The sequence below is a fragment of the Carcharodon carcharias genome, chromosome 23 (genome assembly GCF_017639515.1).
Source record: "Carcharodon carcharias isolate sCarCar2 chromosome 23, sCarCar2.pri, whole genome shotgun sequence".
Lineage (NCBI taxonomy): Eukaryota > Metazoa > Chordata > Chondrichthyes > Lamniformes > Lamnidae > Carcharodon > Carcharodon carcharias.
Window position 1 is genome coordinate 25886234 of NC_054489.1, and position 26775 is coordinate 25913008.

General features: G+C 42.6%; 1 protein-coding gene across 1 annotated transcript in view; it reads left to right on the top strand.

The window, feature by feature from the left end:
• samd14 (sterile alpha motif domain containing 14) overlaps positions 1 to 25809 on the top strand; it is a 212026-nt gene extending 186217 nt beyond the window's left edge. Inside the window, exons 8-10 of the mRNA XM_041173190.1 lie at positions 5019 to 5129; positions 15967 to 16128; positions 24722 to 25809. Of these exons, the coding sequence (XP_041029124.1) occupies positions 5019 to 5129; positions 15967 to 16128; positions 24722 to 24883 (435 nt within the window). The 3' untranslated portion in view covers positions 24884 to 25809. The remainder of the gene's footprint in view (positions 1 to 5018; positions 5130 to 15966; positions 16129 to 24721) is intronic.
• Positions 25810 to 26775: the final 966 nt, after the last annotated feature.

The window sequence follows — 26775 nt, forward strand, 5'->3', positions numbered from 1 at the left end:
TTCATGTTGGTGGGCCAACTAAGGCTCATCCAGCATGAAACGCAAGTGACAGCGCTGAGGTCTGCCTGTGCAGGCAGGGGGAGGATTGTGAGCTGGGCGAGTGTGATCTTGATGAATGAATAGAGACATGTATCTGCTTTGGATAGCCTTTATTTGAGCTGTATTAAGTGTAAGAGTTTTAAGAATAATCTTTAGCTTTTTTATTTTAAAATGTATGTTTTTTTATTTCCAAATTTGACCGAGCCCATACACCAAGGTATGCACATGAGTGTGCGCCACAAAATCTCCGAGGCACAGAGCTGCCTCAGGGAGCTGGAGATATATGAAAATAAAAATTAAATAAATAAAACTGTAATGAAACATGTCCCCTTATGTACCTCTGCCACATGAGCAAGGATATGTTAATAATTAAAAAAATAAAGTTTTTGTTTGATTTTTATTTGCTTTTGCAAACCTCATCCCACCCGTGGATGAGGTTTCCAAAAAAGTACAAAGGCCGCTTGGCCTTTTCGCCTGCCCACCAACCGTAAGGTTGGATGGGCAGCGAAAAGTTTATTTTAATTGACTTATTAATGGCCTGAATAGGCCTTTCAATTGTCGGCAGCCATGTTGCCAAATCCGGCGCATGCCCATCGACTGAAATATTACGCGAGTGCGCGATGACATCGGGACACACACCCAACATCAGCATGAGTCACTTTGCACTCAGTCGGGTCGGGCACGCGCCTGCCCACCGAGCTAAAAATTTTACCCGTGCAGGTGGAGCTGGAGCCATTCTTCTGGCAGCACAATGGCTTTCATAGCTATTCTGGAAAAGATTAACATAATTTCATTAAAAATGAAAGGAGCTTATATAAACACTACCCTATTTATCCCTCAGTACAATTGTCTAAGTATTGCACATCCGTTCAAAGAATTATAAACAGAAGAATTACTATCGACAAATTAGATTTTACATGTTCTGCTATTTTAGAAGAAGTACCTAAAATAAATGGGTTATTGGCTGCTTTTGTCAGCAAAAGATTATACAAACGCATTAACCAATTATCCACTTATATTGTCAACAATAATTTCTAGACTGCAGTACTCAAGAATTTCATATCACTTATCCATTATTTGAATTATTTTGTATTTTGTTCTGTTTATTCTTGGCTTGTTGCTCCTTGTTCAGATACTTTGTCTTGGAAGGTGGTGAAAAATAAACATACCACTCTGGCTTTTACGCATATCGCTCCATATCTTTTTGTGATTATTCTTGCATGAATGGAATTAGGCTTCTGAACCATGAAATTTGATGACCCTATGCCCATTTTAAAGGTGTAAAACGGGTGTCTAAGAATGCAAAATGGTGGGAGGCATGTTGCTCATTGTGTGATGGAACTGTGAACAACCATATACATTAGAGTTATTCAGTATGCATCCAGACTACGTGCCTGAGCATGCCTTTGGCCAATTAAATTGGACAAGTTAGTTTGTTCAGGTGCTCAGAAAAGACAATCCACAATCTTTAAAGGGATTGTTGCAGGCTACAAGCTGAATGGTAAGTTTCCCTTTTGTGGAGTCAGGAGGACCACAAGTGCTTCTACTGACTCCCTATTAAAACGTGGGTCTGTTGCCCTTTACTGCTTGTCCCCTTTCAATTGCTTTCCCACCCCACACTCCTGCTGAACTCTCCCACCCAGCAAACTAATGAGCATCCTCTGGGACCAAGAATTATGCCCTATAGCTGGCAAGTACTATCCTTTTGAAGCCATTGGACCAATTTACTAGAGTCCTGCTACCGTCCCCATTAGCACATGACATTGCTCCTGATGGTGCCCCAATTTTGAAGCAGTTCAATTTCCAGGTCCTGATTTTTATATATTACTCTTTGCATCAGAACCTTGAAGAGGTCCCTTGTATCTGGTGGGCTTAGTAATAACAAATATTCTATCAACTCCTTTACAGCAGTTCATCCCTAAACCACTTGAGGTTTGAGAGCTCTTAGCATTCATAATTAAGAAACTTTAATAGATTCCAAAGGCATGTAAATAATCTCAAATACTGGAGCAAAAGCACTATAAAAGGAATTAGATGCTACAGTCTGCAGGGGTTTCGCTCACAGTAGTTTCATATTCAGGCTATTAACGTTTGGCTGGAAGAATCCATTTAAGTGGATGTAACTAAAGTAAACAATTTAACTTTGCTCCTTGAATGTAGTAATGTGCGGCTGCAGATTCAGAGCTCTGAGCGTGGAAGCAATTTGGATGGCCATGTGCGAGAGAACATTGAGATAACAGCACCCAATGATCTGGTTCTCTGCCTTTGTAAGTTAGGCAATGCAGTCAGATGCTGGCTGATATTATTCACATTAAATGAACCAGTTGATTAATACAAATAATCTGGTGACAAGAGGCAGCAGTAGTGACTCATAAAACATAATTTCGCTGAATTCAATTGTTGATTTGTAATGAAGGAATACATTTAAAGAAATGTCTGATGATAGAATTGTCCCTTTAATTCAAAGGCGCTTTTGTTGAAAATGAAGTAACAAAGTGGAAACAGCCATTGGAAGGTCTAGATAAGTATAGAAAAAACAACTAATTTCCAAGGGCTTTGAAAAGAGAGTATATAGTAAAGAGATACAAATCCACAGTAAACAAGTGATGGTCCATCACAGAGACAAAGAAGAAGAGCACTTGGCAGCAGGCCATTGAAAATGTCACGGACAGTGTGGTGGTTTGGTATCACTCAGGAGCTTAAAATATTGGAAATGGCGTGACATGGTTCACATTTCCAATAAATCTGTTCACCACACTGATCAAACTCAGCAACTTTCACCTTGTAGCTCTGGGGCTTAGCCTGTTGGAGTTTTCTCTGAGCTACGTAGACCAGTTTGCAAGGATTGTGCAGCCAGTACACAATAGCACGTGTGTCACTATGTCCAGACTGTGACCTTCTGGAAAACGTTTGAATGCATAATGGTGACCTCCCAAAGTTCATAACCATTTCCTTTTAAGTTGTGTGAACAGCAAATAGGTACATGCAGAAACAAAAGCTAAAGATTTTATATTCTTCATGCACCATTTCTTTCTTTCTTCATTAATTATGTACAGATCTTTACAGCAGGGAATATAATTTTTTTTAAATCTGGGTCTTTTCCACATATTGTAAAGTAATATATATTTTGAAATGTAGTTAAGGTATATTTACTTACAAAATGTCACATTTTTATTGATTTCTTTGCCCTGAATCATCTTCTCTCCTCCACGTCAACGATTTGTTCCGACTCCCCATGTACAGTTTGGAATCAAAGATCATATCAGCTAGTCAGTTTATTGTGTGTTGCTGTAACTTCTGAACTTATCTGTTAGTTGCAGCAGTTTTTCATCATCTTGGCCCTGGTTTCATTAATTTATTAATGGCGATTCCTGATGGCCAGGCTTACTGTGGCAACATAGACCAGAAAGATCAATTGCCTGACTACAGCCTGTGTGGAGCCCTGCAGACGATTTCAGTTCTCCAAGACTGGAACAGAGTCCCCTGTTTTGACCTCTATCCAAAACATCAGCAGAGCGGAGAATAAAGCATAGGCATGACACCTCCCACAGTTGAATTGCCTGTTGACATTCCCTTTCAAGTCTCCAAAATAAATAATACTTGGTGAGGTACCAAAGGACAAGTGGTATCTGTGAATTTTTTTCTTCAGCAAAGAGCCAATGCTTTCCTTGTGTGTGGCTTGGAGGGGAATTTGCAGGTAATCAAGGAAAAAAGAGGAGGGAACAATATTGGAAGAGAAAGTAAACACAAAATTGGAATAAACAGAAAATGAATGTTAATTTTAAAATGTGCAGTTATTCCTTAAATCGAACATTGACCTTAGGCACCACTGTAACATGAAAGTGTTTCATTCTTCTTCAAATGTGACCAATTGATCAATGCTATGTAATATCTATTGTAGGGTGCTCTGTTGTGTTAGTCTAGTTTAGTGGAGGCGGTGACATAGTGGTCACTGGATGAGTAATCCAGAGGCCTAGGAAAATGCTCTGGGGACAAGGTTTCAAATCCCACCATGGTAGCTAGTGGAATTTAAATACAATTAATAAAAATCTGGATTTAAAAATTAGTCTCACTAATGGTGACCATGGCACCATTGTCAGTTGTCGCAAAAACCCATCTGATTCACTCGTGTCCTTTAGGGAAAGAAATCTGCCATCCTTACCTGGTCTGGCCTACAAGTGACTCCAGATCCGCAGCAACATGGTTGACTCTTAACTGTCCTCTGAAATGACCTAGCAAGCCATTCACTTGTATCTACCCCTACAAAGTCTAAAAGGAATGAACTCCCTAACAGCACTGTGGGTGTACTTACACCACATGGACTGCAGTGCTTCAAGAAGGCAGTTCACCACCACCTTCACAAGGCAATTAGGGATGGGCAAAAAATGCTGGCCTAGCCAGCATCCCATAATGAATAAATATTTTAATAAGCTGTTTTGGTAATTGTAAAGGTCTTCAAGCAGAAATTTGTCTTGTGCAAAACGAGTGGTACTGGATTGTCCACCCATCTTACGCAATAATCAATTCCCTTGACTGCAATAGAAATGAATATTGGGCAGGATGTATTTTTTGAATTCTTTCGCAGGATGTGGACATCGCTGGCTCAGGCAGCATTTATTGTCCATCCCTAATTTCCCTGAGAAAGGCGGTGGTGAACTGCCTTCTTGAACCACTGCAGTCCATGTGGTGTAGGTACACACACAAGTGCTGTTAGGGGGGGAGTTCCAAGATTTTGACCCAGCGACAGTGAAGGAATGGTGATATATTTCCAAGTCAGGATGGTGTGTGGCTTGGAGAGGAACTTGCAAGTGGTGGTGTTGCCATGCATTATGTATAATAGGCGGTCAATGTGATAGCGCCCAAGACGAATTTCTAGCCCCTCATGTTTATTTGTTTTCAATCATGGACTAGGATTTGAAACTTTACTGCAATTTTACCCATAAATTAAATATCATTCAAATTCATCTCTATGTACTTAGGAATCCACACTGAGTGAAGACTCCAGCCCAAGAAGTGGAAGCCCCAGAATTTTAAGTAGTTCAGCTGCTGAATCACGAGCGACACCTACTTTGTCCCTGTCTTCTGATGAAGTAAGTGTTCTTAACTTTGATGATCACGAGTATTGTACTTGATTTTTTGCTGCTTTTTCTCACTCGTTGGTTGTCTTCTCTCGTCTTTTTGTGGGTTATGGTTCTACGGTCATCCTTCACTTCTGCATTTGCAAGAGCACTGAGCCCGAGCAATCAAGCACAGGTTTCCTGATTGAGGTTTTAAAAAAAAAATCAATTGGGAAACCTAGGGCACAATTTTCTGTGCCCATTGGCAGCGGGCGTCATTGGGGTCGTGAGTGGACAATAGAGTCTGTGAAACCAGTTTGCGATTGTCCATTCCACCTATCAACGGCAGGCCGCCTTACCTACCGCTGCACATCAGGAGCTTCATTTTGCTATGTTTGCATAAGCCCTGCTCGTCAGAATCATCTCCCCCATGCTGAATCATCCAGGCACATCAGCGTGATTGCACACTGATGTCTTTCACAACTGAACATAAGTGACATGCATCTGACGTGCTGCACTTCGCTCAAGACTTTGAGGCTTGTTTGCCTACCTTGCTTCGGGCAGCAGTCACGATCATCAGCGCCAGGCTTCGCAGGCAGCACCACATCACTTTTAGGGGGGCTCACAGGCAGGTCTCTACCTACAAGACCAGCCATAAGGTGGGGGTGGCCTTTCAACAGCTGCAGGGCTAGGGCTTGCTTGGGGATGGGGGAGAAGTGGCCTCAGGCATGGGAAGAGAGACTGCAGAGCTAGGGCATTACTGGGAAGGTGTTTGGAGGGGTAGGGGACACATGTTGATCTGTGCAATTGGTCTCAAGAGGGTGAGGACTGAGGAGGCAGTCTCCAGAGGAGACGAGGCCAGATGGAGATGTGAGGGTGTGTGTGAGAGAGTGAGTGGTGATGTCCCTTGAGCTGGCATTGAGTGAAATACAGTGAATGTGTGATGGGCTTGTGAGTGTGAGAGTTTTGAGTGATGAGATGGTAGCCTTACCCTGGCGGCAGGGAAGAAATCATTCATCCTCTTTCTTCACTGGATGGCTAATCTCTTCTGTGCAGGGTTGGCACTGAACATCACTGCCATCGCCTCCCAGGCCAGAGTGGTGACAATGATGGGCCTCCTATGGCCAGAGCAGGGATAGAGGACAGGGCAGCAAGCTCCCATGGTGTCCGGAGATGTCCCAGGGACGCGCCACTGAATTGGGAGGCTGCAGTCTTCTTGCCTTTCAGGGCCAGGACTTCTGTGCAGCAGTCCTGGGCTGGAAGCACTGAGAGGCCTTCACGGGGCTGCACTTTAAATATGGCACCCAGTGTGAGGAAGTGACGAGGTGACAGTGTGGCGGGTGAATCGGAGGCTGTTCACCAGCGAAATGGTGTGTTTCCTGGGGATGCATGATCAATGAGGCGGGATTGGGACGATACAGCACAAAAACCCACTGTTGTGGCCAACGGGTAAAACGTCCTTTTTCCCACCCACTACTGCACTTTATGCAAATCTGGGATGATTCCACCCTTAGTGTTGAGTTTTGGCAACTACTCAACAGTTGAGGGTCCTTGCAGTCAAGCTTAATTCTGACCTCAGCTCGGATGCAAAGTCAGGTGCTTTATCTAGGGGGTCACTGGATGGCAACCAGAGTGGACAGGATTTTCCCTCCCAGCGTGAGACACAGAGGTCGGGATAATCTCTGGGTCCTAAACCTGTCCCTGAGGGAAAACAATTGCTCATTGTGATTTTCATAAGGCTGGCCCCTTAATTGGCCTGGAGACCAGCTCACTGTCCAATTAAGGACAGTGAACGGGCTCTCGAAGCTGGAGGGTCAATCAGAGGCCTTCTAGAATGAAAGCAGCAGCATAGCAGTAAATAAGGGAGATGGCTCTTCAAGATGGAGACACCTTCTTTATAGATTTTTTAAAATCTTAAACTAAAAATGGATCTTGCAGCCAGACCACCACTGTCGGAGGGGCCTAAGGAGCCAGGGTTGGGGGGGGGGGGGCTGCAGGTGTGGTACAGTGGAGCCCCTCTATAGGGCAACCTGTGGCTACACCAGCACCCAGGCAACCAGAGTGGGCCTCTAGACCTGCCTAGAGTACTGGTCCTCTGACCTGGTGCTGGGAGGCCATTGTAGTGTAATGGGTTAATAGAATAGTTATGGTAATGAGTGATGTAGACCATGATGTGTCAATGACATCAACAGTCATGTGCTAGGCACTCGGATAGAGGATGGAACTATACTCATGACAGACATACCTACTCTGTAACCGATTTTATGTATATCGTAAATAAACCAGTCTGCAGCAAGTACCAGAGTAAGACTATAGTCTCTTTAAATAAGATAGGCCATGCATACCTGAAGCCAGCAACTATGCCACAAGTATATGCAACATGGTAGCAGCGGTGCTGACACCAATCTAACCCAGGGTTGGTGCCATTGACGGGACCACGGCAAGAAAGTGCAAGGAAACCTGGTGCATGGAAGAATCTAAAAAACCTACCAAAGAAGGAGACAAACTGGAAAGCGTTAACAATGTCCGTACCCGGTAAGCAGTCACTGCCCCTACCCGTCCTGTTCAAAAGTCTCAAGAGCCCATAGGGAGGCCAAAGTGGGAGTTATGAAAGAAACTCTTCCTCCAATATCGAGCAGCAATGGGCCCTCATGCTAAATAGCAGAAGCACAGGTTAGTCCATTCCTTTATGCTGTGAGACCGGTCGCTGCCAATGTACTCTTGAGAGGGAGTGAAGGGACCTCCGCAGACTTCGACACCATCCTCAAAGCCTTCAACACATATTTTGTGATAGAGTGAGCACACTTTAACCAAAGACTAGGGGATTCAGTTGAATTATTTCTTACTGGCCTATATTGCCTAGCTAGCCCTTGCAGATTTGGTGCATTGAAAAATGAACTCATTCACAACCCCATTGTCATGGGGTCTGTGATCAAAGGCTCTAAGATTTTTGCAGACTAAGGATGACCTCACTCTGGATCAAATGGTTCAATATGCTAGGTGTGCTGAACTCAGAGAGATAAACCCGGCTATAATCTGTCACGACTCCAAGGCTCTAGGTGACTCTGTTAACTGGGTAGGCCCTAAGGCAGCAGCCCCACCCACTCAAGAGCCCGCTAAATGGGCAAAAGGGCGGGAAAACCCACAGCCGCCATTTTGAGATGCCTATGTTATGGAACAACACAGATGCCAAGATTTCCCAGCAGGCAACATAAAGTGCTTCCTGTACAGGAAGACTAGACATTTCAAGTGCTCCTGTAAAGTCCAACAACTATAATAGAAGAAGAAGCCAAGAGAATACTCATGAGACACACTCCATCCGAAAAATTTGAAATAATGACAGAGACAAAATTAAGGATTTTCTAGGGGAAGTAAATAGTTTTAATCAGGGTTATTGGTTAGTTACTGTGCAAGTTAAAGCCTTTGACACCAACTTTAAATATGATACTGGTGCTGGCGTTAACATACTTGCTAATCATCTAGACTGGCTTCACTAAATACCCCTCCATCCATCAGATATTAAATTGCAAGGTCTAGGTGGCACAAACTTTCCAAGAAAGGTTGGCTAATTGCCCATCTTTGCTACAAGGAGTGATAAATTGCTGATTCCCTTAATGTTGTTCACTATCAACGCACATCCTTATTGAGTGGAGAAGTTGGTATACACTGGGTATTCTGGAAAAACCAGAGGATGACCTGAGTTTGGACAACTGGATCCCTTTCATGGCAGAATTTTTAAAGTTTTATGTAGAACCTGCGTGGATTTTCAGTCTACAGCAGCTGGTGAGGTTTATTCATTAAGCAGTGATTTCCTCTCCAACACAGAGACACCATCCAGTAGAACCTGAGCGCATATTGAGTTAGGCCAGAGGCACTGTGGCAGACACTGGCTATCCACAAGAAGAACTCTCGAACTTGGGTTGTCTCTTTCCTGAAGACACTAATGAGGAAGAGGCCATTGTAGTGATTCACTGGAAGTTAAAGTCTTAGAAGCTGATATGTTATCCCAATCTACAGCCAAACCCTAAGAAGCCTCTGTTGTTTTTGTTTTGAGGAGTCTGCTGTTGTTTACTGCAGCAGAGCAGCATTCAGAGCATCGTCCCACTGAACCTAGCAATGCAATGCATTGTGTATCACTGGTTAACCGGGAAGTGTTGTCCAGGGAAAGCAACATGCTTGATTCCATGTTTGAGTCTATAGAGGATCTCACTGTCAGAGAGCTGGTAGCATCTGTTACCTTGGGTGAATAGTTTCAGCTGAAAAGCTTCTTCCCACTAGAGCTGCCCTTCAGAACAGAAGCCAAGGCAGAATCTTCAGAGCTTCTACAGCTTCTGAATCCTGTACAGGAAGTTCATCTTCATATCATCTTAGAGATTCGTCCCATTGTTCAAAATGGTGTTGCCTTATCTTCGTACCCTCAAAGATTCTTCCCATTGCCTACGGTGGAGCAACCTCGCACAGCGGAAGGTGTGGCAGTGTTACCACTGCCTCCAGAATGTGAACATCCTTTCCAAAATGTCATCAGGAAACCATCTCTTCTTCATTTCCTACAATGCCTACAGGAATATTATCATTCTTCAGCATCCAAATTCGTTAGAATATGAGATCTTCAATACCTTTCTCACCTTCAATACAGCAGAGCATGATATGACTGTGAAAATCTTCTTTGGAGTTGGAGATCCTTCATCTTCTCAGATCTTTCCTCAGTGTATTTCGAGGAAGCAGAAGATACCTGAACGAGTCCTAATTTCTTCTAGTTCTTGAGACTTCAAGTGTTGCAGTCTTTCAGTCTTCTCTGTTGGATCAGCCTTTCTCTGAAAAGGATCCACGGTTATTACAATTCAGTGGTTCAGTGGTCCTGAAGCCTACACTCAGATTACCAGCAATCCTGTAAGGCTGCCGTTCCATTTCGCTGGTGATGAAGTCCTTCGAGGAAAAGAGGAACACTGCATGCCTCCAATATGTCTTCCCAAAGAAACAGGAGCACAGAGGGAGACTGAATCCCTCAATACAGTGACTTGGGCTGGGGGGGTGGGGTGTGTTGAGGGGTGTTGGCAACAGGGGAAGGCTAGGAGTTGGGTAGAATCTATAGTGGTGAAAGAGAGTTACAGAAATGCTCTCGATGATGTCGGGCGATCGTCCCGACGTCATCGCGCAGCCTCGCGATCTTTCGGGCAGCAGGCACACGTGAGAGTTGGCAGCCGGCCTGGCGACAAATAAAAGGCCTATTAAGGTCCTTAAGCAAGTAATTAATTTGTATTTTTCGCTGCCTGCTCAGCCGTTCGGTGGGCAGGTGGGCGAATAGGCCAGGGGGCCTTTGCATTTTGTACGAAATCTCACCCACGGGCGGGATGAGGCTTCCCATGGTAAATATTTTTTTTTAAAAAACGGAAAAAATTTTCAACATGATTTTAAACATGACTCTTTTCATGTGACTGAGTCACTTGTTGGGACATGTTTATATCATCTTTTAAACCTTTATTTTTGTTTCTCCAATTCCTCAGCTCCCTGAGGCAGCTCTGTGCCCTCGGGGAGCTTTTAGCCCGTGTGCATGCGCAGACTTCCGTGCTCGCCCTCCTCCCCACCCTCACCCCGGCAGCGCTGAGTGTTCCAGCGGTTGGGGGTCGATCGCGGGCAGTGGTCCTTTTCCCAGCCGCTCCTGGGCCTCCCCGCTGTGCCCATCCAACAAACAGAAAATCCTGGCCTAAATGTAGTTTAACGTCATTGTTAAGAAGTTGATAGAATAATTGGGTGGAGGTATAGTGTAATGGGTTAATAGAATAGTTATGGTAATGTATGAAGTGACATCAGCTGTCATGTGCTGGTGTGAGAATGGATGTTATTTCTTTCAATATTTTGGGGAATATTGTGTTATTCTGTAAATATGTGTGTGCGCGGGCACAAAGCTTAATAGGAGTCAAGTTGTCTGGGATTGGGAACATGAAAAGAGAGAGTTGTTAAGCTGGAGGAACAAGTAAATAGGTTAGAACTAACATTTGAATTTTTAGATAAGCTGAGAGTTTGTTTGGATATCAAAGGGGAGTCAGAGGTTACAAGGAACATTTTGGCATCTTGCAGGAGTTCCATAAATAAACAATAGTGGGAATATTATATTTTATTGACCAGACTCATGAGAGACATACCTAGTCTGCAGCTTATCTTATGTTAATAAACCATTTGAGGCAGAGTAAGACTACAGTCTCTATTGATAAGGTAGGCCACGCATACTAGAAGCCAGCAACCATGTCATCAGTATATGAAACAGACATCCCCAAGTACCCAACTGGCCCCCACTGCATGTGGGTGGGCTCCACCCACTGCAGCAACCAACCCCCCATCCATCCAACTCCCACAAAAATGGCCCAGAAGCAGTATGGAGTCAGAGAATTGGCATGCCAGCTTGTGGGGCTATTTTTAGGTCACGCTCATCTCCAACCAGCCCCAACAGGGGCTCAAAATCCAGCCCAATATCCGTAACTGATATGTGCCTTACCAAGCCCAGAAAAGAACCTCAACAGCTGCTCTGGTTGAGAGCAGCAAATATCACTCAAAATGGATTAGGATCTTGGGCCTTTCTGTTTAATTGTTATATTGTCACAAAGCTATACCCTTTATTTTTGAAAAAATGGTTTTCAAACTTTCAACTGACTGGAAATTTTGCAATTTGAAATGAGACAGAACTAACTGCTTAAAAATGCAGGGCCACTTTCCAAGGTGTAGGTGAGAAAAGCAAACAAAGATACCCTCAGGGGAATGTGAAGAGAAGGACGTTTCCGGTGACTTACAGATCCATCGAAATTCATCACTGCCTAAGGAAGAGATATTAATGTGAAGTGCTGGATTTTAATAAACTGTAATCTTATCAAGACAATGGGTGACTGCTAGCTAACCAGAACAAACAACTTGTACTCCACCTACATGGGGATAGACACTGAAACCCCCCTGAGGAGTGTGCTCGTCTACTGTTAGCTTTCACATTACCTTGAAACTCGTCAAAACTTTCTGAGATGTGACATCAAAAATGTGATTACCTGTTCTATAACACAATGATTACAGCAGCCATGGTAATCGAATTTCTCTGGGATATACAGCCAGCAGAGCTTTAAGAATTGGCTAAGCCAGAGGCAGGTCATCAGAGCAGAGATTATTTTGCAAGAGACTTCAGCAGAAGAGAAACGCTGAAGAGCTCTCTCTCTCTCTTTTGGAACAAATGAAATAACCGGTTCGAGAAATCAACGTGCCATAAATCTACTAACGAACCAAGATCTTGTAAGAGTTGCAATATCCTCTACATCTGACTGTGTCCATCTGGCTAACCTAAATCAGCCACAATATTTAACAATCTACACCTCAAGAACAATTCTACGCCTCAAGGATAACCAAAGGACACTTAAGCATATACCTTTTTACGTTTTTCTATTGGACTCTAACTTCCCTTATTTCTGATATATACATATATATTTATATATATATATATATATATACGTATATGTGTGTGTGTATGACATCGCATTTTTATTGTTTTTTCTCTCAGTGACTAATAAATTTGCTCTTTCTTTAACTCAATAAAACCTAGTTTGATTGGCTCCTTATTAAATAGTAAAAACATTTGGATTCGGAAAAGGCTTTTCCTCGTGGAAAAGAAATTTAAACTTTTGTTGTGACCAGCTGAGGAGGCTGAATAGAGGTGAGCCAGTTCACTGTTCTCACCTGGTCATAACAATATCTCCTATCAGTCCATAGTTCACAGCATATCAATCCAGCGTTATTATTACAAATTTGATAGAACTGTGTATTTTCAGTTGTAAAGTAACTCCTTAATTATTATTTATTTTTTAAGTGAATCTTCTTTTACTGTACCACAGCTATCTGCTACAGTTTTGTGTACTGTAAAGTGAAAGTCTGAAGGAGGTACTGGCATTTGGAGCCGGAGAATATTTTTACTCTGCGTTGTTATGGTGATGATAGCACAGATAGTGGTAAGATTTCAGCTGATGTTAAAGCAATAAAATCTGTTCCCCTCCAACTAATTTTCCCCTACCTTCCTAATGGTACTGTTTATGCTTAACTATTGCTACACAGGCTGTTCTGAGATGGTCCTTCTATACGAATATATATATGTTCGCATGTTCATATAGAAGTTCCATCTTGGACTCTAGGCATGATTGGGGAGGAGGGCGTTAATGCTTAGTTGAATCCTATTCTCACCATTCACACATCTAAAATTGCTAGCAGGAGAGGGAATGCCACTGGAATATGGTTCAGGAATGGGTGTCCTGGCTGATTTCTCTGCTCCTTAGTCTGGGGACAAAGCCAATTGGAGATTATCATGTGGCAGTCAATCTGCTGAGTTTTTCCGGTAATTCTGTTTTTTTTTGTAGATTATCATGTGATGTATTTCCTCACAGAAGATAAGGAGACACAATTTTATTTCAAGGTATTTGGCAAATCTTTTAGATTTATTTGCCAAATACTCTAACAGTTTGTATAAAAGGGCATCATTGTACCATGAAAACAACCTGCATGATAAAGTGAAGCCTTTCTATTCAGCTGTTTGCCTCCCAGACAGAGAGTACTCTCTGCTCTTGCACATGTTCCTGCAAGGGGTATTGTTATTATACCTGGAAAGTTTATTGTTGTATTTAAACTTTGAGGCCGCTAAATTGACACCATAAACAAGAACTTCCAATTCAGAGAAACCTTCTAATAAGACTGCCACTCCGGTTGTTAGGTTAAGTATGTTTTGCATCAGATTAACTGCATGACTTTCTGCACTTTAATGCAATGGGTCAGCACAGGATGTCACTTCACTGCACCCTGTCACAGTCCCACCTTCAATTTCTAATATGTTTGGTCTCCAATCCAGATGGCAACTCAGCATTTTGCCATAGAAGCAAGGCTCAAAATTCAGGAGGTGAATTGCTCCAGCCTGCTCCCCTGCTTCTCCTTCTGACTGATTCCACAGCAACGTTTTCAGCAGCCTCCAAGTAAATAGGCCACTTCCTTGTCACCTCAAAAGGAGGATGCTGCTTGGTACGAAGAAATATAAAGGAGCAGAGATATTTTTTCTAACTTCTGAGGGAAGAGAGAGAAATTTTAAGAAATCAAGACAAGTTTTTTCAGGTGCAGATGTGGTCACAGAATGTTCACATCATACATCACTAAGTAACGGCATTATGTTGCACATGGTTTATAACTCGATTTGCATGATATTTTCTCCAAATAACCATGCTTCCTTAATATCTCAATATTTTGAAAAGGGACTTAAAATAACACATTGATGAACAAGACCAGAGAAAGCAAAATCAAAACTGGGCAGTTTAGAACAATTGTTGCTGGGCAACTACAACCGTTTAGCACAGTTTGTGGTGATTTAAAACACTGGGCCAGAATTTGACAACTGATTTGTGAATACTTCAAACAGATTTTATTAATTTATGGCAGTGCACTTCACACTAACCAATTTATTCTGCAAATAGATTTATGCATCTAATAACTGTGCCATACAGATTATTTGGAGTATTAAGCTCAAATTTAGCAACATCTACATTCATAAACAGGATGGCTTTGCATCAGTATTGGATGCTATGAACTTGTGTTGCTTTGCATTTTGAATGGGATGAATGATATTTCAGACACTTGTGAGACAGATCGTTGGGCACCAGACATTGGAATGCAGCTCAGAGAGAAGGTGATTATCTCGTGCCCTTGACAAAGGTCATGATGGGCACTGCAGAGGATTGAATTTATTACTGATTCAAGTTTGACATTTTTTAATTAACAGTTTGTTTGTAATTTGGTGATGCTACACATTGTTTTTGGTGGTTCTTTTCTAGAAAAGGTGGGCCCTATGGTGTTCACCACTTATTGGTCTATACAAAACAGTTTAAATGCCATAAATGTAATGGGGATTCAAATGCCAGCGGTGAAGTCATCCTAGACTCAATCTTCTCTCCATTTAATTATTGCATCTCTCACAGCAATTTCATGTTGTTGTGTTAAGAATATATTGTACTCGGTTCTTTAATTTTTTGGCATGTATTATATCTTTTGACCAAATATTGATGAGAATATTTTATTACCTAGTAAACAGGGGGCAAAGGATTATAAACTGTAGTGCCATTCTTCAACTTTATCACCCAAAGATTTTAAATATAAGGATGATGAGCGCTGCTGTCATTATGTTTTGGATCACATTAAGAGAAATCAGTCTTAGTGAGGAGACAATCCATGTATCCAGTGAAAGAAGAATCCAATGATTTCCAATCACACTCAGTGAACATACATACAAACATACAAATTAGGAGGAGGAGGCCATTCGGCCCCTCGAGCCTCCTCCCCCATTTGATAAGATCATGGCTGATCTGATTGTGTCCAAGGGAGGATCCGACAATTTGCACTTATTCTGTACTGCAGAACCTAATCACTAACCTGCTGAATATATCAAAAAGAAAGAATAGCAATCTGTTCAGAAATAATATTTGACTTCTTTTAAGTACCTTATCATCATTCAAAATAGAATCTTAAAACTGCAGGTCTCTTCAGCTCAATTACAAATATTTATTTTGCAGACAATTTGCATATCCTATCATGTTTCTTATGTGACATCACATCTTTCCATGAAACTGTGTAAAAAAAAATATTACATCAGCATTTCAGATTTGATTCTATTTTAAAATATACACTTGCCTTATAAACAGAACTGTAAAGACAAACAAATGAGATATTTGTTGACATATACTTGTGTAGGGCCCTTTTATGTGGTATTCAACATCTGAGTAATATAGTTTTAAAGTTCATTTATCCTCAACAAGTATCTTTACCAGATTGTACTGTCTAGTAATTGTGTGCCATTTGTTTTAAATAATAGTTTCTTGATGAAGGACAGCCCTATTGCCTTGTTTCAACTTGGACAACTCAGCAAGTCTGCCAGTGGCTGATTGGGTTGAACATGGACCACTACGTATCAGAATTCACTGCTGGCAATGTTGATGGTGAACAATTATTGCACTTGGATGGAAGTAAACTGAAGGTACACTAGCAGGAGTAAAGATGGAAGTGGGTTTTTTTGCAGCAAGGATGATTTGCAATGTAGTAGTGATCTGCATGAGGGCAGCTGGGTCTTGTGTTCAGTTCTCCACATCTCGTGGTCTTGCACTTTCCCCTTCAATTGTCCATAGGAGCCTTCCAATTTCAACTTCACTGAGAAATATGACTAGGAAAAAGAATACATGAGGTGGTTTCCCGTTGCCTTCCTCAGGTAAATTTAAAGGAAACACGAATCCTCTTCCCAATGGATCCTCTGCCTATCAGCAACCAATTTCCCTCAACTTCTAGCTCTTCTGCCATCACCAAGGAAGGCTCGCTAGTTCTGCCTTTGGACATGGCACATAACCCCAAGCATGGGACCCTAACTTGGGCCTGGGGCAACTCCTAAAAGGGCAGAGATGACCACCTGAGGTCTCAAATGACCCCACTATGCTATTTTCAATCATAATGCATAAAATTGAGTTAACTTTTGCTTTGCAGAGTCATTTGACACTACTGAACAGATAATAATTCCATAGGCAGAAAGACTACTTTTGAAGAGGCTTGACATTTTTGTGATAGATTTTGATTTCATACATTTGGGATATTAGACACAACACCTCATCTGTTCAACATAATGGAAAATATCTAAGACAGCCAAGGTTAGAAGCTACAAACAGAATAGTCACAATATTTTGGGTATATAGAATGAGAGCACCTATTTTTTTCTGATCATAGTTGAGTCAATGTTACATCAACCCCAGAGGATCCCTTCGCAGTGGAGCACAATTAGAATCTCATGTCTTTCTTTACCTGAAAACCATAATATCATTGGGCTCAGTACAGTGTATGGGCAGTTTCTCAATCAACTCAAGTCAAATAGTTAGCATTGAGGAAAAAAATTGAAACTATCATAAATGGTGAGAAAAAAGTTCACTCATTTTAAAGCCATTTCAACACTGAGATAATGCAATCTAATTGTACACATGATCCAAAGCAAATTACAGTTACCTTGTTTTCAATAAAAGTGGTGCCCGAAATTCCTGGGCCCAATGGACAATCCGTGATGGAGGAGGGCAGGGCAACACTGTCAGAAATCTTGATAGCCTGTCTGTCTGTCTGCTTTATAAATCCTGAAGACATAGTGGAATCATCAGCATTCAAGCAAAATAAGTGGCAATGAGAAAATGACAAATAAAATCCAAATCACCTCCGCTCTGACCTAGAAACCTCTCTCCCCACTGAGCACTAAGTAATAGATTGCACAAATATTTAGCATGCAAGATGTTCCAACCTCAACATGACCCCAATCCATTTCCCTGGGTGGGCATCAACATACTATGCAGGGTGATTTTCCTGCGATGGATACCTCTGCTCTGCAGCGGGAACCCACGCCATTGCAACTGAGGAGAATCTTGCTTCTCGAGGCTCATCTAGTAAGAGGCTCATAACAGCTTGGATAAAAGATCGGTTTAAGGACAGAGAACAGTGGGCGGAATGTTCCATTCTGGAGATTAAGTGCGGTGGCAGGCGGTTTTCGCAATGCGTTTCCCACCGGCTGGCGTGGCAGGAAATCGCGCCTGATTTCATGCTCAGAACTCATTAATGATGCAGCGGCAAGTAGCTCTCCAAATCACACGGCAGGGTGGCCACTTATTCATCCGCTTCTCCATTACCTAACGTGGTTGAAGGTCCAGGCGCCATATTTAAACGCCACCCAAACACACACATTACTCTCAGCAGGCGAGCTCTGTGCAGGACAATTCTTAATATTGCTCCACTGAAGAAAAAAGCTGCTCCCAGGTTCAGCAATGACTCCCTTGAGGTCCACATCCATGGAGTCTACCAGCACCGTGAGCGATACTTTCTACCCGAGGGATGGCTCCAGGAGGCCCACCAGCCTCACCTCACCGGCCTGGGAGACAGTTGCAAGAGAGATCAGCTCGTCACCCGAGAAACGCCATCCAGTGCAGGAGGAGGATGAATGATCTGATCTGTTCTGCCAGTGTAAGCCAACCTTCAGCTCACTCCAATCTCACACTCTCATTATGGCATCATGCATTCAAATGGTTATACCGCTCAAGAGTCTCACACAGTATTAGCAGGGGAGACATCAGCACTGATTGTCTCATCGATGCTTTAACATCACCAGCATCTCATCTATCGTGCTGCACAAACTCCATCCTCAGCCCTTACTGGGGAGGCTCAGCACACACAGCAGGCATACATGCTTCCCACCCTCTCCTCCATCTCTTCTCATCACAATCCATTCCATTTATCTTCATGTAGGCCAAGCTCGCCCACAACTGGAGGGTGAAATCCCAGATGGGAGGAGGGTTGGCAGACATCCAGGAGCTTTCACACTTTGAGGAGGATGCCACAAAGTTAGCAAGCGAAGACAAAGATTGCTCTTGTGGGGAAGGCAAGATTGGCCTGTCCCAGCAAGCCAGTACAAATGAGCCCTCCATGAGTTGATCACATCTTGATAATCACAGTGAGTGACATGCAATGTTGTATTCTGGCTGCTTATGACCTAAATCCATTGTGTGTGTCTCTCTCTCACTTACAAGCACCCGCAGGCCCAGACAGAGCTCCAGACCAACCACAACACCAGCCTCCAGACCATCTCAGAGAAGGACGCTAGGATGCATCAGATGAAGAACCGTCACTGCATTCACCTGCATTCTACACCAGTGCAGAGACACACACCCTGGTGGATCGTGGGTCCAGATGAGGCTCAGGTCACATTCTGGGGAGCACCTCACTGACACGTCTCTGCAGCAGTCGGAGGCAGTGACTGCCCAGGTCTCTGGCACTTGAAGGACTGCTAGAGATCACACACTCGCTAACTCTGAGTCAGAAGATAAGCATCTGCCAGTGGCTGTCTCTAATACTCTGGAGATGCAAGGAGAGGCAGCAGAAAATCAGGTAGCATTGCGAGGGGCAGTCAACAGACTAGACTGAAAGGTGGAGGAGTCCGTCTGCATTGGGCTGACAAGTGGCAAAATAACATTCATGCCACACAAATGTCAGGCCATGACTATCTCCAACAAGGGAGAATCCAACTATCACCCCTTGATGTTCAATGGCATTGCCATCACTGAATCCCCCACTATCAACATCCTGGAGGTTACCATTGACCAGGAACTGAACTGGAATAGTCATATATATACTGTGGCTACAAGAGCAGGTCAGAGGCTAGGAATCGTGTGATGACTAACTCACCTCCTGACTCCCCAAAACCTGTCCACCATCGACGAGGCACACTTCAGGAGTGTGATGGAATGCCTGGATGAGTGCAGTTCCCACAACACTCAGGAAGCTTGAAACCGTCCAAGACAAAGCAGTCTGCTTGACTGGCACCACATCCACAAACATTCACTCCCTCCACACCAATGCACAGTGGCAACAGTGTGTACCATCTACAAGATGCACTGCAGGAATTCACCAAGGCTCCTTAGACAGCACCTTCCAAACCTACGACCACTACCATCAGGAAGGACAAGGGCAGCAGATAGATGGGAACATCACTACCTGGAAGTTCCCCTCCAAGTCACTCACCATCCTGACTTGGAAATATATCGCCATTCCTTCACTGTCACTGGGTCAAAATCCTGGCACTCCCTTCCTAACAGCACTGTGGGTGTACCTACACCACATGGACTGCAGTGGTCCAAGAAGGTAGCTCACCACCACCTTCTCAAGAGCAACAAAAGATGGGCAATAAAGGCTGGCCCAGCCAGTGAAGCCCACATCCCATGAATGAATTAAAAAGAAATTCTGTCTGATGTCATGGTTCTGATATGCGAGGACCTCGAGGTCTCCATGGAAAGGGTGGCAGCTGCCATGGAGACTTTGGTCCAGCAGATCCTGCTGGATTTGCACCCAGACCTGCACTCCATCGCTATAGACATTGGTGGGATCCAGCAGGGCCTTAATTCTAGCAGTATACGAATACACTTTCATACATAGGCCTGGCAATCAAATCGCAAATGCTGATGCCCTTAGTCATTTGCCTTTACAAGAAAATTATGAGCACGTCCCAGTTCCACAGGAACTTGTTTTACTGTTAAATTTCTTAGATTCCTCGCTGGTATGTGCTCAACAGATCAGAGACTGGACAAGTCGGGACCCAGAGATAAAAACAGAAAAACTGCGGATGCTGGAAATCCAAAACAAAAACAGAATTACCTGGAAAAACTCAGCAGGTCTGGCAGCATCGGCGGAGAAGAAAAGAGTTGACGTTGGGACCCAGTCCTATCTCAAGTATGAAAACAAGTTGGTCACAAGAGCCCATATTTGATGAAATGAAACTGCACTTCAACAGAACACATGAAATAACCAGCCAGGATGGCATCCTATTGTGGGGAGCATGAGTGATAGTTCCTTCAAAGGGAAGGGAGCCACTTTTAATTGAACTAGACAGGACCAGTCCAGGAATTTCCAGAGTGAAGACTATAGCATACAGCTATCTATGATGGCCTGGATGGATGGCGAAATAAAGAGTTTAGTAAAGCACTGTGTGCAATGTCAGCAACTGCAAAAGTTGCCAGTGACAGCTCCATCACACCCATGCGAGTGGCCAGGTAGACCCTGGGTGCGGTTACACATTGACTATGTTGGACCTTTCCTGGGGACAATGTTTCTGCTCATTGTCGATGCCCACTCAAAATGGTTGGGCGTATGTGAAGTGAAGTCACAGTCAGCTGCTACAATTGAGAAACGAAGTCAGAGTTTTGCCATTCACAGACTACAAGAAGTAGCTATTTCCGATAACAGCACGGCATTTACAAGTGCTGAGTTTCAATGGTTTATCAGCCTCAACAGTATCACTCATGTAATAACTGCACCGTACCACCCTTCTTCAAATGGACAGGCCAAAAGGGTGGCTCAAACTTTCAAGGCAGGCATGAAAAAGCTAACTGGCAATTCCTTGGCAACAGAGCTAGCACACTTTTTTTTCATCACAGGATTACCCCTCACACAGCAACAGGTGTCACACCTGCGGAGTTATTGTTGAAACGCTGTCTCAGGATGAGATTGAGCTTAATAATGCCGAATTCAGAAGGGAAGGTGGAAAGGAGTCAGGGAAGCCAGAAAACTAGGCACAACTGGCATAGTTGCAAGTGAAAATTTACCTTGGGAGAGCCAGTATACATGAAAAACTTTGGAGAAGGACCAAAGTGGTTACCAGGTGAAATAAACGCAATAACTAGACCACTATCTTACCACATGGAGGTGGAAGGTTGGATCATCCATAAATATGTGGACCATTTAAGGAAGAGAGAGATAAATCATCAAGATTTGGTTCCACCAGTGATCTTGTCTGGATCTGCATTTCCTGTTGAGGATACTCAACCCAGGACAGACGTTCCTGTAAGAGTTGGGGATACAGAACTGCAAGTGCACACTGAAGCACCTGGTGTTCAGGCAACTCCGGAAAAGGAGGCTCCTGACAAAGAATCTGAAGTTGTGGAGCTGCAACATTCCACATGTATCAGGAAACCACCTGAAAGAGTGAATTTGTAAATTCCTTACACAGTGTAAATATTATGTTGCCTTGAAAAATATGTACTTGTAAATAAAATATGTATAGCGAGTAAAAGGGGGAGGAATGTACTAATTATGGTTTTATTTAGTGTGTAATGTACCTTTAAGAATAATACTTTTTAGGCAGGATCACATGATCTGTAGTAATCAATAGGAGAGTAACTCAGGCTACCTTAGCAGTCAATGTAGAGATAGAGTTGGAGTTGAAAGCACGTGTAGTTGCTGCTGACTATATTGTAAATAAACTTAAAGTTTCCACCCAAGAAGTATCTGCTGATCAACTCTATCAACTTGGCCACCCTACAACAGTTGCACTTACCTCAAAGTCACGAGCAGAATGAGGGCAGATAGCTGCCTGCCACTTATTGGCCATTTAGACCAATCTAATTTCCCACTGCTGTGGCACATAATTGGGAGGGGGAATGTGATTCTGGGCGAGTAGTGTTTTTAATGAGTATTCACGGTATGGTAATGCATGCAAATGGCATTCCTGACATGGATCAGCCGGAAACCTGACCCACCATCTGCCCGCCATGAATGTGATGAGGGGAAAATTCCGAATTGATTTCCCACGTGCAGGATTTTGACTTTTGGCCTCTCTCCAAACTTCACACTCCCACCAACCATGAAACCTGCCAATGACAGGATTGGAAAATTCTGCCCAGTGTGTTGAGGTTAACGGTGGAGGATGGTAGACTGGTGTTTTCTAAGGGTCAGTGCTGGGAGGACTGCTTTTTTGTATATGCAACTATTGGAATACACAGTAAAATTTCAAAGTTTGCTGATGACACCAAGCTTTGAGGTGTGGAAAACAGTGAGGGTCGTACCACACAACTGTAACAGGACTAGATAGACTAGCAGAACGGGCAGTCAAGTGGCAGGTGGAATTAAATACGGAGAAGTGTGACGTGATGCATTTTGGCAGCAATGATAGGGAGAGGCAATATGTACTTCAAGACACAGTTCTAAAGAGTGTGCAAGGACAGGGGGACCTGAGAGTTTATGTGTATAGATCTTTGAAGGCAGCAGGACATATTGAGAGAATAATTAACAAATCAAGTTGGGCCTGGGGTTTCATAACTGTACGTATTGATTACGAAAGCAGGGAAGTTATGTTGAACCTTTATTAAGCTCTAATTAGGCCACAACCTGAGTATTGCATCCAGCTCTGGTCACCACACTTTAGGGAGGATGTGAGGGTCATTGAGAGGGTGTAGAGGAAATTTACCAGAATGGTTGCAGGAATGTGGTATTTTAGCTGCAAGGTTGGGTTGGAAAAAACTGGGGTTGTTCTCCTCGGAACACCTGAGAGTGAGAAGAGATTTGATAGAGGTGTACGAGATTATGACAGGTTTAAATAAGGTGGACAAAGAAAAGCTGTTCCCAGTAGCTGATGGCACAAAGACTAGGAGGACACAGATTTAAAATTTTAGGCAAGAAATGCAAGGGGATGTGAGGAAGAACATTTTTCTGTAGTGAACAGTAATGACCTGGAACATGGTGCCCTCGAGGATGGTGCAAGCAGAGGCAAACAATGGTTTCAAAGGAAGTTGAATGTGAATTTGAGGGAAATAAACTTGCAAAGGTATGGGCATAGTATAGGGGAATTGGACTGACTGATTGCCCTACTGAGAGTTGGTATGGACTTGATCATTATCGTTAATAGTACAACTTGGCCACCTTACAACAGTTGCCCTCCAGAATGACCTCCTTCTCTGCCACAATGATTATGATTCAAAATGACTCTTTAAGCAGTGTGGCACTCAATGCGACACCAGAAGATGGCAGGTATTCTGTTAATAAAGATAGAAACCCTCTAAAGACAGTTCAATCTCAATATTGATGGCCCTGAATAACCCTTTGAGAAACCTACCAACGGTACAAAGTGCCCAAAACCTTGTCCTGTCCCTCCTTGTTGCTCATCCCTGCCTCTACAGCCCGTGTGCCGCTACCATTGTAATTGGCAGTATGTTGAGGTGGAAAAGTGGGGAAATGGTCGGTTTTCTAAGTCCTGCCTCCTCTCTGGCATTTAAGTGCTGTTAGGTTGCCAAAGAGCAAGAATTGTGAATGCGAAAAGAGGGCTGAGGGGAGGAGGCTGGTGGGTGGAGGAGAATATTTAGAGGGTTGCATTCGTTGGTAGACTTTCCCAACCCACTTTCCATGCCCCATCCCCTTGAAAGAAAGCAGTTAAATAAAAGAAAATCCACTCCCAAGTATCCAAAGGTTATTTTGGACTGTGAAATGTACTGGTTAGACCAATCATGAAATGCAAGTGTCGTTTCTCTGCTGCCCTGCTCCCTAATGAGGAACAGGGAGCACTGGTTGCAAATAACAGGCCTGTAAACCGTGATTTCCCACCCATTCATTTAAGCAGATGGTAAACACCTGGAGCTCTGCAACTTCCCAGCCAATGCTTCCTGCAAATGTTGCCCCTCATCAGAGTTGTCCACTTGGGAAATCAGCCCTACTGTGTTCAATTCTGTTCACTACTCCACAAAAATACATACGAGCAATAGAGGAGGTGTACAGCAGAGCAAGGAGATTGATCACAAGTCTACAGGGGATGAGCTACGAAAGCAGATTAGAGAAGGTCAAACTTTGGTACAGAAAGAAAGAATTAAGGGGGCACCTTATTGAAGTAGAAAATATTACCTGAAGTAAACCTAGGCTGTTGCTTGAAATTAAGCCGAGAGAGGGAGGCCTGTGACCACAAACATAAAGTACTGAAGATTACATTCAAACAGCTATTGATTATATAAAGAGTGATTAATGTTTGGAATATTACGTTAAGAAGTACAGGAACACCAAATTAAAAACACTAGCCTATCTGGCTGGTCTACTTGAGGAGTTCTATCATTCAGCACACTACTGAAAAAGATTAGAGAATATTAAAATGCAATTGGATGCTATAATGGAAAAGTGATATTAATGGAGGGATTAGCTGAAATGCCTTCCTGTTATCCCTGAAGAATTCAAGAGTTGCAGTATTTTAAAAGATCATCACATCCCAGAAACTGCTTTGAGGATTATTTTATTTTTCTGCACAGGCTTTGGGAGTCGTCAACTCACAGGACCGAGCCACGATCAAAAAGAAAATTAAAGACATGAATGCAGCAGTCGAAAAAGAAAGGAAAGCCTTGGAGAAACTGGAAAAACAGAAGGAGAAACAAAAGAAAAAGGAACAGGAACAGTTGCAGAAAAAGAGCTAAGCTGGGAAGAATGACCACGTGTAAGCACATCTAAACATTTGTCTCCAGTTCTTCAGAGATTAAAACATGAGCAGCAAGAAGAAATGCAAGGAGTCAATAGATCAGACTGGACATTGTATGACAGATCTGTTTGTGGGATTTGTGAAGCACAGTTCAACTTCACACTTGGACAGTTCAGGTCTGTAATGGCAACCTCTAGTGTTAAAAAGAAGTAATATTTCACAACGCAGGCAGACTTTCCTTAGTCAATGGATTACCATGGAAAATCATGCTGCATTTACTAATAACTGAATCCATACTGGGTCAGATACTGAGGAAGTCAGGATAATCTATTGTTAAAAAAAAATAGACCTACCCTCTGAGAATAGAATGTTCCCAAGTTTTTAAGTCACTGACAGGAGTTATTCTGTGTGTATTGGTAGCACTGATTACTTTAAAACTAAGGGAAATGGAGAAGAATATGAAAAATGGCCCTTAAAATATGGGAGAAACTAAATTTTGTTATACCTTTAAACTGTCAAAAAAAATGCTTTCTAATGATTAAAGCAGCTATCAGAAGGAAAAAATAGAACTGAGGATTAATGTGCCTGTGTTTGAAATATTACAGCTGTTAATGCACAATTTTTTCAAAACCTGAATTCTTCCACAATCTAGGTTGTAAAGAGGGCCTCAGTTGATTGAGTGAGTTTGCCAGCAATTGTGCTGCGATGGCAGAAAAACTTTGCATAAATGTATGGATGGAATGTATGTAATGTGAATTGGGATTGAAGAAAAGGAGCTAGACAATGGGACGCACTTGGTATCTTGCCATTTATTGAGCAATGTCTTCCTGTAATAGACTGTCCTGGAGAGTATGATACAGTATAATAGAGATAAACTGTGCGTTTTCAGATGATCTCGTTCTGTGCGTGTAGTTGTACAAAATATTCAGGACTTGCAAATGAGCTCATTAATTAAAGGTTGAAATTAATCCAAAGATCTAGAAGGTGATGAACATTGTTCAGACCAGTGTAATAGGAGCACCAGTTACGTGACCTTAAAAAAAAACATTTCTGGCTTGTATTTAACAAGTATAAATATTACAAGTCGCCTAAAATGTTGGTGGTGTGGATATGTTTTGCGTGTTGCAAATGTAGCCAGTGTTTTAAATCCAAACTGTGACACTTGGTAGGACCTGCCAAATAGTGTGGTTGTGATTTAAAGAGAATCATTGAACACCTTGCAATATTAAACCTGCAAGAGACAACTGCAGAATATTTTCGTAGTGGCTCTAATTTTACTATGATCGTAGATTCAGGGAATTAGTAAGAAGAAACAAAAATCAAATGATTTCTTTTCAATGGAAGCTCTAACTTATTGTAAATTGTACACACCCATACCTCTTTATGACATCTAGCAACCTGTCCAATCCATTTGTTTTCTGACCATGGGGCTGTTGCTTCCTGACCCTGCTATGCATTTTGGGAAATATGGCATCAGTATAGACAGATTTGATAGAAATACAACTAGTAAAATAGAGACCTTAATCACGGCTTCACACATGTGCAAATATATAGCATGGCTGCAAGAAAGCACAAATGGGTCAAAATGACAACACCCCTGGTATACTACAGGAAGAAATGCAGTGGCATTAATCACCTCCAATTCAGTGTTACAACCTAGAATTTGCCAGCAACACATAGATCAAAGCACTTTGGAAAGGACTTTGTTTGAATGAATTGGTTGAAATTTGCACTTCTTTAGACAGGCAACCTTTAAGTAGGTTGTCAAATCTATGACAGCTTTTCATTTTAAATCATTTAGGAGGGCAATATTTGTTTTGTAAAATATATTTTAGGATACTTGGTTAAAAACTCACTTAAGGGATTTATATGTATGGCTTGGCATTAACA